At 40.0% G+C, this 14857-nt stretch overlaps 3 protein-coding genes across 3 annotated transcripts in view; all 3 read left to right on the top strand.

Moving 5' to 3' along the window:
• The window catches only part of LOC103365463 (elongation factor 1-alpha-like), a 13983-nt gene extending 9984 nt beyond the window's left edge, over window positions 1-3999 (top strand). The window contains exons 6-7 of the mRNA XM_008292907.1: window positions 2300-2449; window positions 3936-3999. Coding sequence (XP_008291129.1) covers window positions 2300-2449; window positions 3936-3999 — 214 coding nt within the window. The remainder of the gene's footprint in view (window positions 1-2299; window positions 2450-3935) is intronic.
• A 1735-nt stretch (window positions 4000-5734) lies between these two features.
• Window positions 5735-9578, top strand: LOC103365451 (elongation factor 1-alpha). The gene is made up of 7 exons (XM_008292885.1): window positions 5735-5878; window positions 7397-7576; window positions 7670-7966; window positions 8077-8227; window positions 8660-8916; window positions 9002-9236; window positions 9352-9578. The coding sequence occupies exons 1-7, from the start codon at window positions 5735-5737 to the stop codon at window positions 9471-9473; spliced, it is 1386 nt and encodes a 461-aa protein (XP_008291107.1). The 3' UTR covers window positions 9474-9578.
• A 4312-nt stretch (window positions 9579-13890) lies between these two features.
• Window positions 13891-14857, top strand: part of LOC103365446 (cyclic GMP-AMP synthase) — an 11157-nt gene continuing 10190 nt past the window's right edge. The window contains exon 1 of the mRNA XM_008292882.1: window positions 13891-13979. The gene's annotated coding sequence lies outside the window, so the exon portion shown is untranslated. The remainder of the gene's footprint in view (window positions 13980-14857) is intronic.

The following is a 14857-nucleotide window of genomic DNA, read 5'->3' as shown; positions in this document are numbered from 1 at the left end:
GCGGGCCACCCCTTCCTCTCTATCTTCCTCCCACCCTGGATCATCTTCTCTGAGGCACAGCTCTCTACTCAAGGACTGGCTTATGCTGATTAAAACCCATCGCAAAAGTGTCTGCAGGAAAGGAAGGTTTGTGCCTTCCAGGGGAAACTATGATCATGATTAAGTTGAAAACTAAACAATAAAAATCTCAAACATTGCCAAATGAAGACATTTCTTTTGTGTTTATTAAGTGCAAACTGTGGCAGCACTTCTGCAGAAGTAGAAACGCAGCAGCTACAACATAAAGATTTCTTTTTGGATTTCGACTGTTTTTTCTTTCTCCTGTACATTATAACACAATAGAGTCCATCATATTTTAATTTTAAAATGAGAAATATTCAGCACTTTGTCAACTTAGAAACATTTACCAAAACATGGAGAAATCTTTCATGCTCTTCTGTATTTCTGGGTCATGAATCAAAATTATAATTTGTGGCAGTAACTATGTGAACCCCTTTGTAGGAAGCTCAGATTTCCGCGGGTTGTGTCCTTCCATTGAAGCAGCGTTCAGACATTCAGCTGTTTTTGATGGACTCATCTCAGGTATGTTCAGCTAAACTCACCTGCAGCCGTCGTTCATCTGTTAGAAATAAGGTTCCACCTCAAGTTTCCAGCAGAACATTTCTCTCTCAGTTTGAGCTGTTTGAGTTCCACTGGCACCGAAACAGGTCCAGAGCATGATACTGCCACCACCGTGCTTGATGGCAGGTTTGGTGTTCTTGGGCTTAAAGGCGTCTCCTTCTCTCCTCCAAACATGTTTCTGGTCGTTGTGTTTGAAGGTTAAAAATAGTCAAACAGAGGAAAGTCCTGAAGTGTTTCCACCTGTGAGGAGCACAGCAGGTGAAAGCAGTTTTTCCTAATTTATAAGTGGAATATCCAAGGAAATGCGTGAATACGGTGACCTATGGTTCCAAGTCTTGATAAGCGATGAAAGTAACGTAGTAGTTTAGCTTCCAACACAAGCTATCCTCGCTTGTGAGTCACAGCCACGCTGCCTTCTCAAAGAGGATCCTATGAGCTCAGCAACTGTAAATCTAGAAGAGCACTGTATGTATGTGTACACATTTAGAATTGTGACCGTTTGTTTAATGACTGCTTTGTGTGACATAATTTTCTTTTTGTTCTTAGTTGTCCCAAAGATGAAAATACTGGGCAGGTCTCCATCAAAGCCACAAAAACAACAGAATTAGACCACAATCTGTCAATAGTTAATATTAAAAAGGTTAAGAATACATGTTTTTGAGCTGCTTTTAAGTTGCACACTGAGTCAGAAGTTATTTAGTTCAGGTAATTCAGGATGAACACCTGTGCATTCAAGTTGTGAAGAATTTACAAGGCGTGTCTTGTCACAGCAAGACACGACAAGACACTGGTGAAACTAGTTATCCCACTACATGTGTGTGCACAACTACGTAGGTGCGCCTGTGGGAATAGGTAGATCGATACTGCAGGATCGATAAATGGTATGGATTCCTTTAAAAAAAAAAAAAAAATCAATAGCAAAACCATCCAAACGCAGAATGTAGGTCGCTGCATCACGGTGTATTTTGTACAGTTTCACACTTACACTTGAGACTTGTGATAGGTGGAGAAGAGCAGAATGGAAGCGTAGTGTAGTGTGGTGCTGCTTTTTACCTTTAGAAAAATGCAGCAAGAAAGTACCACAAAGCAGCAACTTAAGAAAGCTCTCCAAACATTTAGAAAGACACACCCTGCAGCTAATGAGGAGGCTGAACAAGAACAAGAAGGCACCGATACGTCCAGTGTGAGAATGTCGAAAAATGTACCTGCAAGTAGGACGTGTTCATTACAAAGTGTAGTCATGCTTTTTCATGTAACCTCCAACAAATTAGGACATCTTTATAAGCAGTCAAAATGTAGTAAGTAAAATGCCAAGCTGTACTTGTTTGGATTCCTGAAGAAATCCCAATATATGAAAATTAGCTAAATCTTTTTTTCCCTGTATTTTAATAGAATGCACATGTTGCTCTGAAAAATCTTAAAGATTAAGAAATCTTTAAGAAAATGCAAATGTGCACAAGCTTTGTAGTTGTTTGTATTTTGTTCATATACACGTTCTAAGTATTGTTTCACGATTGTTTATTCATAGTGTTTTCTTAAAATACTCGACTTCTCTTTATTTACTTGTAGTCATATCTGACATTGTAATACATTTGATATAAGTGGCTGGTATGTGTCATGTGATACAAAAGTAAGGATTTTTGCCATTTAAAAATGTTAACTATCTATATCGTTCCAGTATTGGCCCTATAGGGAATTTTGACAAGGTCGATGTTGCCCCTCCCCACTCCAGAGACAGAGGAAGGGGTTTATTCTCCTCAGGTAATACTTCACGTTCTTCCACTTTGGCGGTGTGCCGAGAGCAGGACAGACCGAAGCCGCTTCACAGGTGAGTCAAACCGACGTCATATTACTTTAACTGACAGTTTCTAGTTTTATCAGAAACCAAATTATTTAATCATTCTGGCATTTAAAAACAAACAAACAAACAAAAAAAAAGGTTTTCTGTATGAAACAAAAATTGCCTTTTTTTTTTTTGTTTTTTTTTTTAGCTTGAAAACAATTTCGGTAAAATAAAATTGTAGAATTGTAGAAAAACCAAAAACAAGGAATCTAAAAGGAAATAGTAATACATAAATACAGAAAAGTTATTCTTTATTTCCCGTTTTTCCACTTGGTCGTTCTGCGCATGCGCGGTGTGTAGTTTCGTGTAGTTTGACTTGCTTCCTGCACGTGGCGGGACCGTCCACAGCTAAGCTAGCATAGCTACAGCTACACAATGTTGTGATGATTTCTGAGGCAAGATGCTGGTTGAAATCATGATTATTCTTTGTCAGGTTCATATAATGGTGATGAATAATCCTAGAACTGTAGTTTGTGAACATTTAAAGTTACTAAACAGTGTACTGGTGACAGCTAGCTAAGGCCTCCACGTTCAAACTGTTAGCTAGCGCTCAGGCTAACACAAGAGCTTAATCCTGAGCCAGACTTCAGGAAAACCAGGTTCAATTTAGCTGCTAACAGTTCAACTCCTGTCTCTGAAATATAAATCAGAATATAACAAAAGTCCTTCTTAAATAAGTAAAAGTCTCCTAATGGAGCTCAGAATTCACCCAGAAAAGCTTTAGTGCAAATATTTGTGCAGTATAAACTGTGTGGGACAGCTGGATGTGTCAAGCACATTGTGTATTATCAACTATGAGATTTTGCTTAAATAAAGGAACCTGGTCTATTTTGCTGCTATGGGAAACAGCAGGTGTTCTTTAAAATCAAAGGAAAGAATAATGTTTGTTTATTGAGCACTTTTCAGAACCCGAGTTAAAAAAGTGCTGCACAGAGGAGCAAAATAAAACAGAATAATCACAATTTAAAAGACAGATAAAAACACAACATGGTGTCTAAAAAAAAAACATGAATGTACAGTCTTTGTTGTGTGCTGCTCAACACTCCGATTACTGTCAAAATCTGACACACATTCAGCTGTGGGCAACAAACAGGACTTCTGTAGGTCTGTTAACCCTGTTCAGGACTTTGATGTTGCCGTACGTATGTGCAAAATAATTGCAGGTATTCATTATAGACTTTTATAGTATGTTAAATGAATTTTGTGATAAGCTGACTTTTTTTTTGGTTCCAAATGCATGACAAATGTCCCTCTTTTTATATTTAAAAAAATCAATACAAATAAAAAAAACAATACCTGTCACCTAAACCAAATGGCCTGGGGTCCAAAAGACTGCAACAGTCCTGAATAGGGTCAATATCTCTGCAAAATCCTAAATGGCCTGCAGTGATGCCTGACATTTACACATTTCACATCTGTGTGAGTCACATTGGTATGTGCTTTTTAACAGACGTGTCCCTACGTTCTGCAGTAAATACCTGTTTGTGTGCTTGGACACAAGCCAGGGCTTGATCTACATCACTGGGTCGCCTTGATGACAGTGTGTGATGTTGAAATTACACATTCTTTGTTTTGGGGTTGTGCCTCCCCAAGTTCTCTGAAAATTCCAAGGACCTGCTAGTTTCAATTTTTAAATGAGTTTTTCTCATGACATGAGCCAGAAATCTTCACTCGAGTAGCCCTTACACATACAAAACTTTCCAGTCTTATTCACATCTGAAGGGTCTAACACAAGGGTTTGTTTTTATATTAGTCGCAGCCTCTTCTATTGACCATTTTATTCATAACAACATAGTGAAAATGTTTCTTTAGGCTGTTGACATCATTTTTAAGCTTTTGGTGTGATCAAAAGAGATCAAAAATCCTCTCTGCAAAAACCTTTGACTGTAATACGTCAACAAAGTGAAACACAAAGTTTGCAGCTGAAATTATCCAATGTTCAGATTTTCGTCCTAGAAATTAATGTAAATTGGGGTATTTTTAGATATACAGTCCATCATTTGTGTATTTAACCATACATTTTCATAAAACTTGCAATACAAAACATCCTAATCTCTTGATCTTAGTCCCTTACATTTAAACTGTCGAGACAGAATGGTTCAAATATGTGTTTGGTAAGGAAACAAGTCATGCAGGTGTTCGTATTACATCTCTTGCTTCTTATGTGAGTGTTTGATGTTTGGAACTTGGCCAAAATGAGACAAAATATGTTACTGTACTTGATTCCTGGAAACAGGAGAGAAACCTGAAGGTGGGGAAGCATTTTTTGTCAGAACTGCCAAGATTTGCAAGTTGTCTTTGGCTGAGATGAAAGTTACACGTATAGATGAAGAGTTCATTTGCAAAAACAGATATTTTTGTAGATTTTCAGAAAGCGTGTTTTTGGTTGTTTGCTTGAGATGATATCAATCAAACTGAAGTTGAGTGGATTTGACTCACTAGAAATGACATGACAAAAATTGAGATAACTTAAATTTGTCTCAGGTAGATGATGGAAAAGTGGGTTTTCTGAAGATCTGTGAAGATGGAGTTATCAGTTTTTGTAAACTAACTCTTAATAAAATGGATAAAATGGCCCAAAATATGAAGTGGGTGACACCAAATTACCCTGTCATGTCTGTCGTGAAATATAAGAAGGGAGGCACTTTGTTTGGCGCAAAAGTTGGAGTTGCTAGTTTGTTTCATAAAGACAAATTTAAACCTGAAATATTTAAAGACATGATCCTTTCTGTGCTTATAAGTTTATATATTTAAAAACCAGCAACTCTGATTAACAAAGCCACAAGGGCATCCACTGTGCTCACTCCATTTAATTTCAGTTAAAACAAGATGTTTAAAGAGAGAAACTGACCACTTCGACAATCCTGAATAGAAATCTATGCGAGAATGTCGCAGCAGCAGAAATGGCGGCTGAATGACACGTGTCTCGCCCCTCCTCCAAAAAGCAAACTGCTTGCTCTGTAACAGCAGAACATCCAGCCAATCGTCTTACTCTGCGTATTTCAGACGTCGCTCTCTGACCCCTTTGCTTAGAATTTACACGGGCTTTACACAAACCTGTTGAGCTAGTTGGAAGTCATCCCACTAGCATGAAGTAGTTTCCCTAACAGCAAAGGTGCACGAACATAAAATGAGCAAACAGATAAGAAATTAAATCCTATGAATTTAGTTTGGTGAGACTTGCCTATCACGACTTTGTTTAAATCTGTAATCTGTATATATAAAGTGAACATAACTCCTCCTCATGTTGTTTATAACCAGTAAATCAAAATGCCAAAAGACAAGATCCACATCAACATCGTGGTCATCGGCCATGTCGACTCCGGCAAGTCCACCACCACCGGACACCTGATCTACAAGTGCGGAGGCATCGACAAGAGAACCATCGAGAAGTTTGAGAAGGAGGCCGCCGAGGTGGGTTTAAGTGTTTTTACCAGATTATCACACTGTGTTGGAGGCAGACATGGAGACAGACTGTCAGTATGAGGGAGGAACGGGTGTGGTGGAAGGAACTGCTCACTGATTTTACTGAGTTAAAAGCGCCACCTACTGTTGAAACATGTGTATTGTCCATTCTGCTGCAGCACAACATACAACTGTTAATATTCAGGGTTTCTATCTTACACAGAGGTTTAAATTTAACGTAAGATACTACGTTTTAAGTGTTAAATTGTTTCTGTATAGCCACTGTTTCAAAGGTATTAGTCAATATTAGAAGAAATGGCAACACTGAACTAAAGCAGATTATGACATTTTTTTAAACAAATATCAAAAAAGAACAAAATGACTCAAAACTGCTTAAATTATATATTGATGAATTGAGGTCAACGTATACACTTTTTGTGAAATAGCAGAAAAGTACTCACACTGTAATTTGATGTTTTGTGGTCTAAACTCAGAAAAATGTTCGAACTTTACATCATTATTTTAATTTTAGTAGAGCTATTTATTTGTATTTCCTAAATGAAACTTACTTGGTGATTAAATGTGGTGTCAGTGCTGATAATCAGGCATCAAACAGACAGAAAATGAAAGTGAAACAAAACTCAATTCTGTACAAGACACTGAGGTGGTTTCTTTAAAAGTATGATCTATTTAAAAACTGGGCTTGGTGATAGAGGAAGACGTGATGGGTGGCTCTTGTGTTTCTATGAATTCTGTAGAATAGAATAGAATAGAACTTTATTGATCCCTTTGGTGGAAACCTCAGGGAAATTGCTGCACCAGCAACAACACAACACCAACACAAAATTAGTAATAATAATAATAATAATAATAATAATAATAATAATAATAATAATACGTACACAGACAATCTGATAAAATGTACATAGTTTACATTTTTTGCCCAGTACAAATCAACATGTCACATCCTAATGAACAGTGAATGACAGACATACTCAGAAAATGATTGCAAACAAACACACTGATCATTTTAGCATGCATTTATACTCTCCTGAAGTTTAATTAATGTGCTCCCTGTATTAAATCATCATCAACACTGAGTTGGACAATATCATGCTATGGTTCCATAAATTATACAAGCAGTCAAGTTAAGAGTCTGTTTTGCAGCAAGCTGTCATTGATGGTTTGGTGTGCCTAAAGACGAGTTAAAACATTGTTTGTCTCACACATTAACTAAAGACAGGCAACATTGCTCTATTTCTTACATGGTCATAGATCTGGAGTTGCGTCCAGTAACAACTGTTTGTTGTTGTTTTGCGGCACTCAGAGTTAAGTCGTTGTCGAAACTTTCGAAGCCGACATTTCAATGGAAACAGAACGGCTTAAAGGGCAGATTACTGTGCCATTCCTTTAGGCGTTTATGCCAAATTGAACCTGCTCCTGCAGTGGAAAGGCACCAATTTCTTTTACAAACAATCATCAACAATTTCTGCATGTTGTACCTTCAAACCACGTCCGGTTCAATAGATGGGAAAGGGGTCCTTCAAGTACGCCTGGGTGCTGGACAAACTGAAGGCCGAGCGTGAGCGTGGTATCACCATCGATATCGCTCTGTGGAAGTTCGAGACCGGCAAGTACTACGTGACCATCATTGATGCCCCCGGACACAGGGACTTCATCAAGAACATGATCACTGGAACCTCTCAGGTAATTATCAGTACACTGCTGGTCAGATGACTTTTGCATGTAGTTCTCTCTGGTGTATTTGCATTGAAACTACATGTCTGATTTTGTTTTCAGGCTGACTGCGCTGTGCTGATTGTCGCTGCTGGTGTTGGTGAGTTCGAGGCTGGTATCTCCAAGAACGGTCAGACCCGTGAGCACGCCCTGCTGGCCTTCACCCTCGGTGTGAAGCAGCTCATTGTTGGAGTCAACAAGATGGACAACACTGAGCCCCCTTACTGCCAGGACCGTTTTGAGGAGATTAAAAAGGAAGTGAGCGCCTACATCAAGAAGATCGGCTACAACCCCGCCTCCGTTGCCTTCGTCCCCATCTCTGGATGGCATGGAGACAACATGCTGGAGGCCAGTGACAAGGTGAACGTGTTTTACCAACGCAGTGCTCAACTTCAAGCTAATGCTAAACTTGATGCTAAGGTGATAATGCAAATCAATAACTGACTTGTAATTTTGACTCTGTTCCTCAGATGAGCTGGTTCAAGGGCTGGAAGATTGAGCGCAAGGAGGGCAATGCCAGTGGCACCACACTGCTGGAGGCTCTGGATGCCATCATGCCCCCATCCCGCCCCACCGACAAGCCCCTGCGTCTGCCCCTGCAGGACGTCTACAAAATCGCCGGTAAGTGGAGTCACATTGTGTCCTGTAAACCCAGTAAGTCATCATCATTTAGGACTTTTTGGGTCTTTTGGACCCCAGGCCATTTGGTTTAGGTGACAGGTATTTTTTTATTTTTTAAGATTTTTTTTAATATAAAAAGAGAGACATTTGTCATGCATTTGGAACCAAAAATACATCAATTTATCACAAAATTAATTTAACATGGTATAAAAGTCTACAATGAATACCAGCAAATATTTTGCACATATTCCTTCTTAGGGTCCAATGGACCCTGAAAGACATATGGCAACATGAAAGTCCTGCATGGCCCTTGTCTTCTACCTACCATCTTTTTTTTCCCTTTTTTTGTTGTTGTTGTTTTAACACTCTCGTGTCTGGTAAAGCAGTAAACCACAGAGTGCACCACAAATGTTTTGCCTCCTGCTCTCTCAGGTATTGGAACTGTCCCCGTCGGTCGTGTTGAGACCGGTGTTCTGAAGCCCGGTATGGTCGTCACCTTCGCTCCCCCCAACCTGACCACTGAGGTCAAGTCTGTGGAGATGCACCACGAGTCTCTGCCCGAGGCCGTCCCCGGTGACAACGTTGGCTTCAACGTCAAGAACGTGTCCATCAAGGAAATCCGTCGTGGAAACGTGGCTGGCGACAGCAAGAACGACCCACCCAAGGCTGCTGCAGATTTCAACGCCCAGGTTGGTGTTGTGAACTTGAAAGTAGAGCATCCACTTGTGGGTCGAGTCACATTTGGTAAATTTCTGACTTTGAATGTGTTCACAGGTCATCGTCCTGAACCACCCTGGCCAGATCAACGAGGGTTACGCCCCCGTTCTGGACTGCCACACCGCTCACATTGCCTGCAAGTTCAAGGAGCTGATCGAGAAGGTCGACCGTCGTTCTGGCAAGAAGGTTGAGGACAGCCCCAAGTTTGTCAAGTCTGGAGATGCCGCCATTGTCAAACTCATCCCACAGAAGCCCATGGTTGTGGAGCCCTTCTCCAACTACGCTCCCCTTGGTAGGTTTTGTACCCAAGAGGCCCAACGCACACTTCAGAAATGCTAATAGTGGTGCAGCAGAATATCTAGTGTATATGTAGTAACTAACATTTGATCACCCTTCTTCTATTCCAGGTCGTTTTGCTGTGCGTGACATGAGGCAGACGGTGGCTGTCGGTGTCATCAAGGCTGTCGATACCAAGGAAATTTCTGGAAAGACAACCAAGGCTGCAGAGAAGGCCCAGAAGAAGAAATGAATGGACGTGCAGGACATCCAGCAACAAGATGTGTCCCGGCAGCAGCGGGCCACCCCTTCCTCTCTATCTTCCTCCCACCCTGGATCATCTTCTCTGAGGCACAGCTCTCTACTCAAGGACTGGCTTATGCTGATTAAAATAATACACTGTATATGAAAGGTGGACATAGCCCTCAAGTCACTTAAACCTGCAATCTTTCTTACTGCCAGCAGGGGGCAACTCCTCTGGTTACAAAAAGAAGCCTGATTGCACCAAAGTCTATGAGAAAGCAGCCCTATTTCTCACTTACATCATTACAGCACTAAACATTTTCCTAACAAGTTTATGGTCTCAATCTCTAGTTTCAAATCTCTTTCAATACAACATTTTGTGAATTGTATAAATTATTGTTCCATTTAGGGTAGAATAGACAATAGAGCAGGGTATGCTTTCAGGAGTGCCAACCTCATAGGGCAGTGTCCTCGAGTTCTCAGTCAAATTCATCGTGCGCTTGTTACATTTGTTTTTAAAACAAAAAATACAAAGGTGACAACAGGCTTCAGAACAGTGGTACACAAACTATTGGGTCATGACACAGTGGCTGCGTTCATCTTTTATGTACAGTGTGTCTGTGGCTAAAAGCTATCATAAATGTTTCGCTGGAAGAAGTTTAGCATTGTCATTAACTTGAATCATTAGATGGTGCCTCTTGAAATGGTTTAGAACTGTGTGTTGATGTGAAAATCACACAAATTTAAATGGATAGAGAACTGCTGGTAACTAATGAAATAAATGCCTCTTTAAAAAAAACCTAACTGGCTCATCTTAATGCCTTCTTTTTGCAGTTGGGGCAGCTTTTGGCAAGCCTCTGTTGTGGAAATTTCTGTAATTAAGTGAATTCTCAAGAAGAAAAATCTGCTAGAGTTGGTTTTAGCAGCTGATCATATCCTCCACAAGGCTAGCAGCAAGCATAAAATTTCACTCCATCTGAGAGGTAAGTTTGTCTCTTATACCCCTCGCAGCAGGGAAAAAGGTCAGTCTCTTTGGGTTCTTGATCAAGCTTTGTTCACTAACAAGACAAACTGGCAGTTCGCATCTGAAGGAGCCACTTGATGTGGTTCGGAAATCGGATGCCTCCTGGAAGACTTCCTTTATAGGTTTTCTGAGCCTGTTCGCCTGGGGGGGGTTGACTCAGACCCGCTGGAGGGATTATATATCTCATGTTGCCTGGGAATGCCTTGGGATCTCCCTGGAAGAACTGGAAAGCACAGGGACATGGAATGACCTGCTTCACCTGCTGCCTCCACGACCCAACCTCTGAAGAAAATGGATGGATGGATGGATAATATATGCTAAAACTGTAAAATAAAACAGTTACAATTGCAGAACTTCTAGGTTGAACATATTGAAGATGTTTGATCATAATAAATTAAGCTAAATCTGTAAAATCGAACTATTTTACTGCAGAAAGTTTAGTTGCAGCAATGTATTGTTTGATTGTTACAGATCAGGAAAAAATCTGAAAAAAAACGTAATGCAAACAAAAATTTATTAATTTTACACTTGATTTGAATTGCACTATTTCCTCACAGCTAAAGGGTCCTGGGTTAAAATCTCGGCCTGGGATCTTTCTGCGTGCAGCATGGGTTCTCTCTGGGTTCTTCGGCTTCCTCCCACAAGAACCAGAAACATGTTGAGGTTAATTGGTGGCTCTAAATTGTCTGTAGGTGTGAATGTGAGTGTGCTTGGTTGTTTGTTTCTCTGTGTGACTCTGTGATAGACTGGTGACCACTTTAAGCTCAGTCAAAGCTTGGAGATCCATTGCATCACAGAGGGTCGTGTCCACTTTACATCTCCTCTTACTCCTATTTTAGTCCAGACTTCTTGCCAGGCTGCCTAGCCTGAGGATTCAGAACTGACAAAACTGGGAGACTTGTTTGCTGGCCAGACTTTGCTCTCCTTTCAGCAGTTACAGCAGCGATATGATCTACACAAGAGTGAGTTGTTCAGATATCTACAAATCAGACACTTTGTTGTAAAAGACACAATTCTGATAACTAACAGTGCAGCCTCATCTGTGGAAAGTGCCCTGTCTTCTCAGATGTCTGGGAAATGTATGAGTATTTTCTATAAAGCACTTATTTCCAATCTACCTCTAACCTCCCGGGCCACCAAAGAAGCTTGGGAGAGAGACCTGAGCATCTCTGTGGACAACCCAGCCTGGCGGGAGGTGTGGGCACATGCTATGGATATATCTGTTTGTAACCGAGCCAAATCTACTCAGTTTAGGATTGTGCATATTACACCTGTTCTCAAAAACAAACTGGACTCTCACTTCTCCCCACTGTGTTGGAAATGTAACACTGAGACTGGTGATTATGTGCACCGTTTCCGGTCATGTGTTAAGCTACAGCAGTATTGGCTTGACATTGTAAATGATCTATCCATTGTCTTCCTTGTCTACTGATGGATCCTGTGTGCCTCATACTTGGTCTCCCCGATGTTCATATTATTAATAGCAAGCATAAAAGACTGTTCAAACTACTGACCTTTGCTGCAAGAAAGAACATTCTGCTCACAATCTCATAATGGACTGTATCCCCAATGAATATATTACTTGCATGCTTCACTCAACAGTGGATGCTTTCCATGAAGTCTGGGAGCCATACTTAAAATATATCGCACCTACACTGTCCTCTCCCATATTACTAGGATTTCCTAAACGGTCCTAACCTACCTATGTATGCACCAGTCTAATGTATAAGTTGTCATTGTCTTGCCATACCTGAACTGTTTTTGTTTTGTTATTTTTGCTGTGTTTATGTTGTCTGTTTTTCAAAAAATGTTAATAAATATACTATTACAAAAAAAAAGACGATTATAAAGGTCCTAACACTTGAATGTGTTAGAATAATTCTGTTATGATCCAATGATCTTTGTGAAAAGTATGAGAATGCTGTAAATGCACATTGCCTGTGTTTCACCTTGTGAGTGTGAGATAAGGACACAATGTCCTTAGCGGGTCGTCAAAACACCGACACACACACACACACACACACACACACACATTTGCTGGAGGTTGTCTTCTGTTTTCTGTATATAAGAACCAATGCTTTATGCTTTTAGTCACTTGTTCAGACTCTGTGTCATGACTCGTACCAGGTGTTAAGTTTTATTTAGTTTTTTGTCTTGTATTTGTGTTGTCTCGTGGCTTTTATTTTGAAACCTCTTTGCCCTCGTGTTTCAGGACGCTTGCCCTCTCCCCGGTGTTTCCTGTGTCTGATTGTCTACCCAGCCCTGATTGTCTCCACCTGTTCCTCATTACCTTGTGTGTGTATATATAGTCTGTCCTGTGCCAGTTCGTCTTGTCATTGAGTCAAGCTTCACGTTCTAGCCCTCTTCATGTCCAGGATGTCCCCGTTCATGTCTCTTGTGGAAACTACCTTCAGGTTTTGTATTTTGTTTGCTACTTTGTATTCAGCCTCTTTCCTAATCAAGTGTTTGAGTTGTTACTTTGTTTAGACAGATTGTTAAGTTTTCCTCATTGAGTGATTTTTAGTTTGTATTTCCTCAATCGAGTGATTTTTTTGGTTCTTTATTCTCCTCGTTAGAGTGACGCTTTGAGTTTAGGTTTTTTTTATTGTTGAATGATATTTCTGTTGATACTTTTGTAAATAAATCTGTTTGAGAACATTTTTGAGTTTTTGGAGTCGTGCATTTGGGTTTGCTTTTTTGTGGTCTTGTCACTCTGTGCTGTACATGTTGCTCCTTGCTGCAAGTAAAACTTTGCTTTGACTTAAGAGACGACTCTGTGTATTGATTTGAAGCAGTCAGGACTCCACTGAAGAATTTTCCTGACAGAATGCCACATGTTTAAGAGACCTTGTAGAAGCTAATAATGTAATAACAGCCAATAACGTAACAACGGCCTATAACGTAATAAATTTCCACTTTTTAAAATGTAATAGGCCAATAATGTAATAGAAGTCCTGAACCGATAAAGTAACTTCTTTTGGCTAATAATGTAATAAGTTATTGGCCTGGAAAGAAAATTCTTTGCAAATGTAATAACCAAAAGTTATGACAATATCGGTTCAGGACTTTTATTATGTTATTGGCCTATTGGCAAATTTATTAAGTTATTAGCCAGTTATTACGTTATTGGCTTCTACAGACCTTTATGTGGCTTTCTTCCACACTTTAATTATGATCTCATGAATCACAAGTTATTGAGTTCCGGTTGTTCAGGGTGAGCTACAAACTGTGAAGAAATAACAAGGCGTGTCCTTTTATAACAAGACACAAGTGGTGACACTAATTATTCAGTACAGGTGTTTCCTCACGTAAGCAAACTTGGCACCATTTTATTTATCCCAGATGTTTGTTCAATGGATCCACAGACAGGAGGGAGAGGCAGAGGGAGGATTTATTCCTTGGATGTTTCATGAAAACTGAAACTGAAAGCAAACGCAGTGTGAGAAGCCGGCACAGACTGAAGCAGACAGGACTCAGCGCCTCCATTCTCAGGTGAGTCAAACCGCTCTTATGTTGTTTTATTTGACAAATGAAAGTGAATTTTAACCCGAGAAACCTTCAAACACACACTGAGATCTGAATCACAGAGGGTTTTCTTTCATATTGACTGCAGTGGCTTCTTCAGTAATGGTTTCTGCTCTCCTGTACTGGTTCATGCTGGAGACTGAACTGGTTTCTGCTGATTGGTAGTTTACTAACAAACCTCTTGATGTACACAGATGACTTGCTGATTTTCTCTTTCCATGGTTCTGTTTTATTGTATACAGTTTGATCACATGTGTAGTGAGAGCAATATTAGGACTAGTTGAGATTTTTTTTTTAAAAAGACAGAAAATTGCCTTTTTCTGATCTCTACCTGTCTGGTGTTGTCCTAAAGGGGAGTAATGAGGTTAGATATTTAATTCATCACGACGTTTAGCAAGTCTTACACCCATGCTTTGAAAAACTGTCCCTTTAAATCTCTCTACACGCCCATTTTTCCTCCAACCAGCCTGTGGAGACTCACAGAGGCTGCTATTTAAATCAGGAAATTTGTGTGTAAATTACATTTAAAAACAAAACATCAGCGCTCCACTTGTGTCTTTCTGAAAAATGTCCAATCATAAAGGAAGGCCTTTATTTCTGACTGCACTTGTACTTTACTGATCTGTGTGTCCTTAATTAGCCGTGTCTTTAATAAGCTCACAACCAGATGGAGTAAGAGTTGGTGGATGCAAACGCAGAAGGCAGCAGAAAACCTCAAAATCAAACCTCTGAAGCAGATTATAGTGTATTAAAATGGAGTTCTGCTGCTGGAAACCATAATTAAATCACTTTATAATGTAAATTCAGTGTGTCCCAAGTGCTGCAACAGTGTTATGTTGGAAATA

The sequence above is a fragment of the Stegastes partitus genome, unplaced genomic scaffold, assembly GCF_000690725.1.
Source record: "Stegastes partitus isolate 25-593 unplaced genomic scaffold, Stegastes_partitus-1.0.2 Scaffold841, whole genome shotgun sequence".
Classification (NCBI taxonomy): Eukaryota; Metazoa; Chordata; class Actinopteri; family Pomacentridae; genus Stegastes; species Stegastes partitus.
Note: the sequence above shows the minus strand (reverse complement) of the source record. Positions and strands in the feature narration are given on the sequence as shown.

Bases quoted from the DNA above. Each gene is read 5' to 3' on its own strand.
- LOC103365451 (XM_008292885.1), top strand. From the start codon at position 5,735: ATGCCAAAAGACAAGATCCACATCAACATCGTGGTCATCGGCCATGTC. The intron at 7,967-8,076 runs GTGAACGTGTTT...TCTGTTCCTCAG, and splicing joins TGCTGGAGGCCAGTGACAAG to ATGAGCTGGTTCAAGGGCTG. The intron at 9,237-9,351 runs GTAGGTTTTGTA...CTTCTATTCCAG, and splicing joins CTCCAACTACGCTCCCCTTG to GTCGTTTTGCTGTGCGTGAC.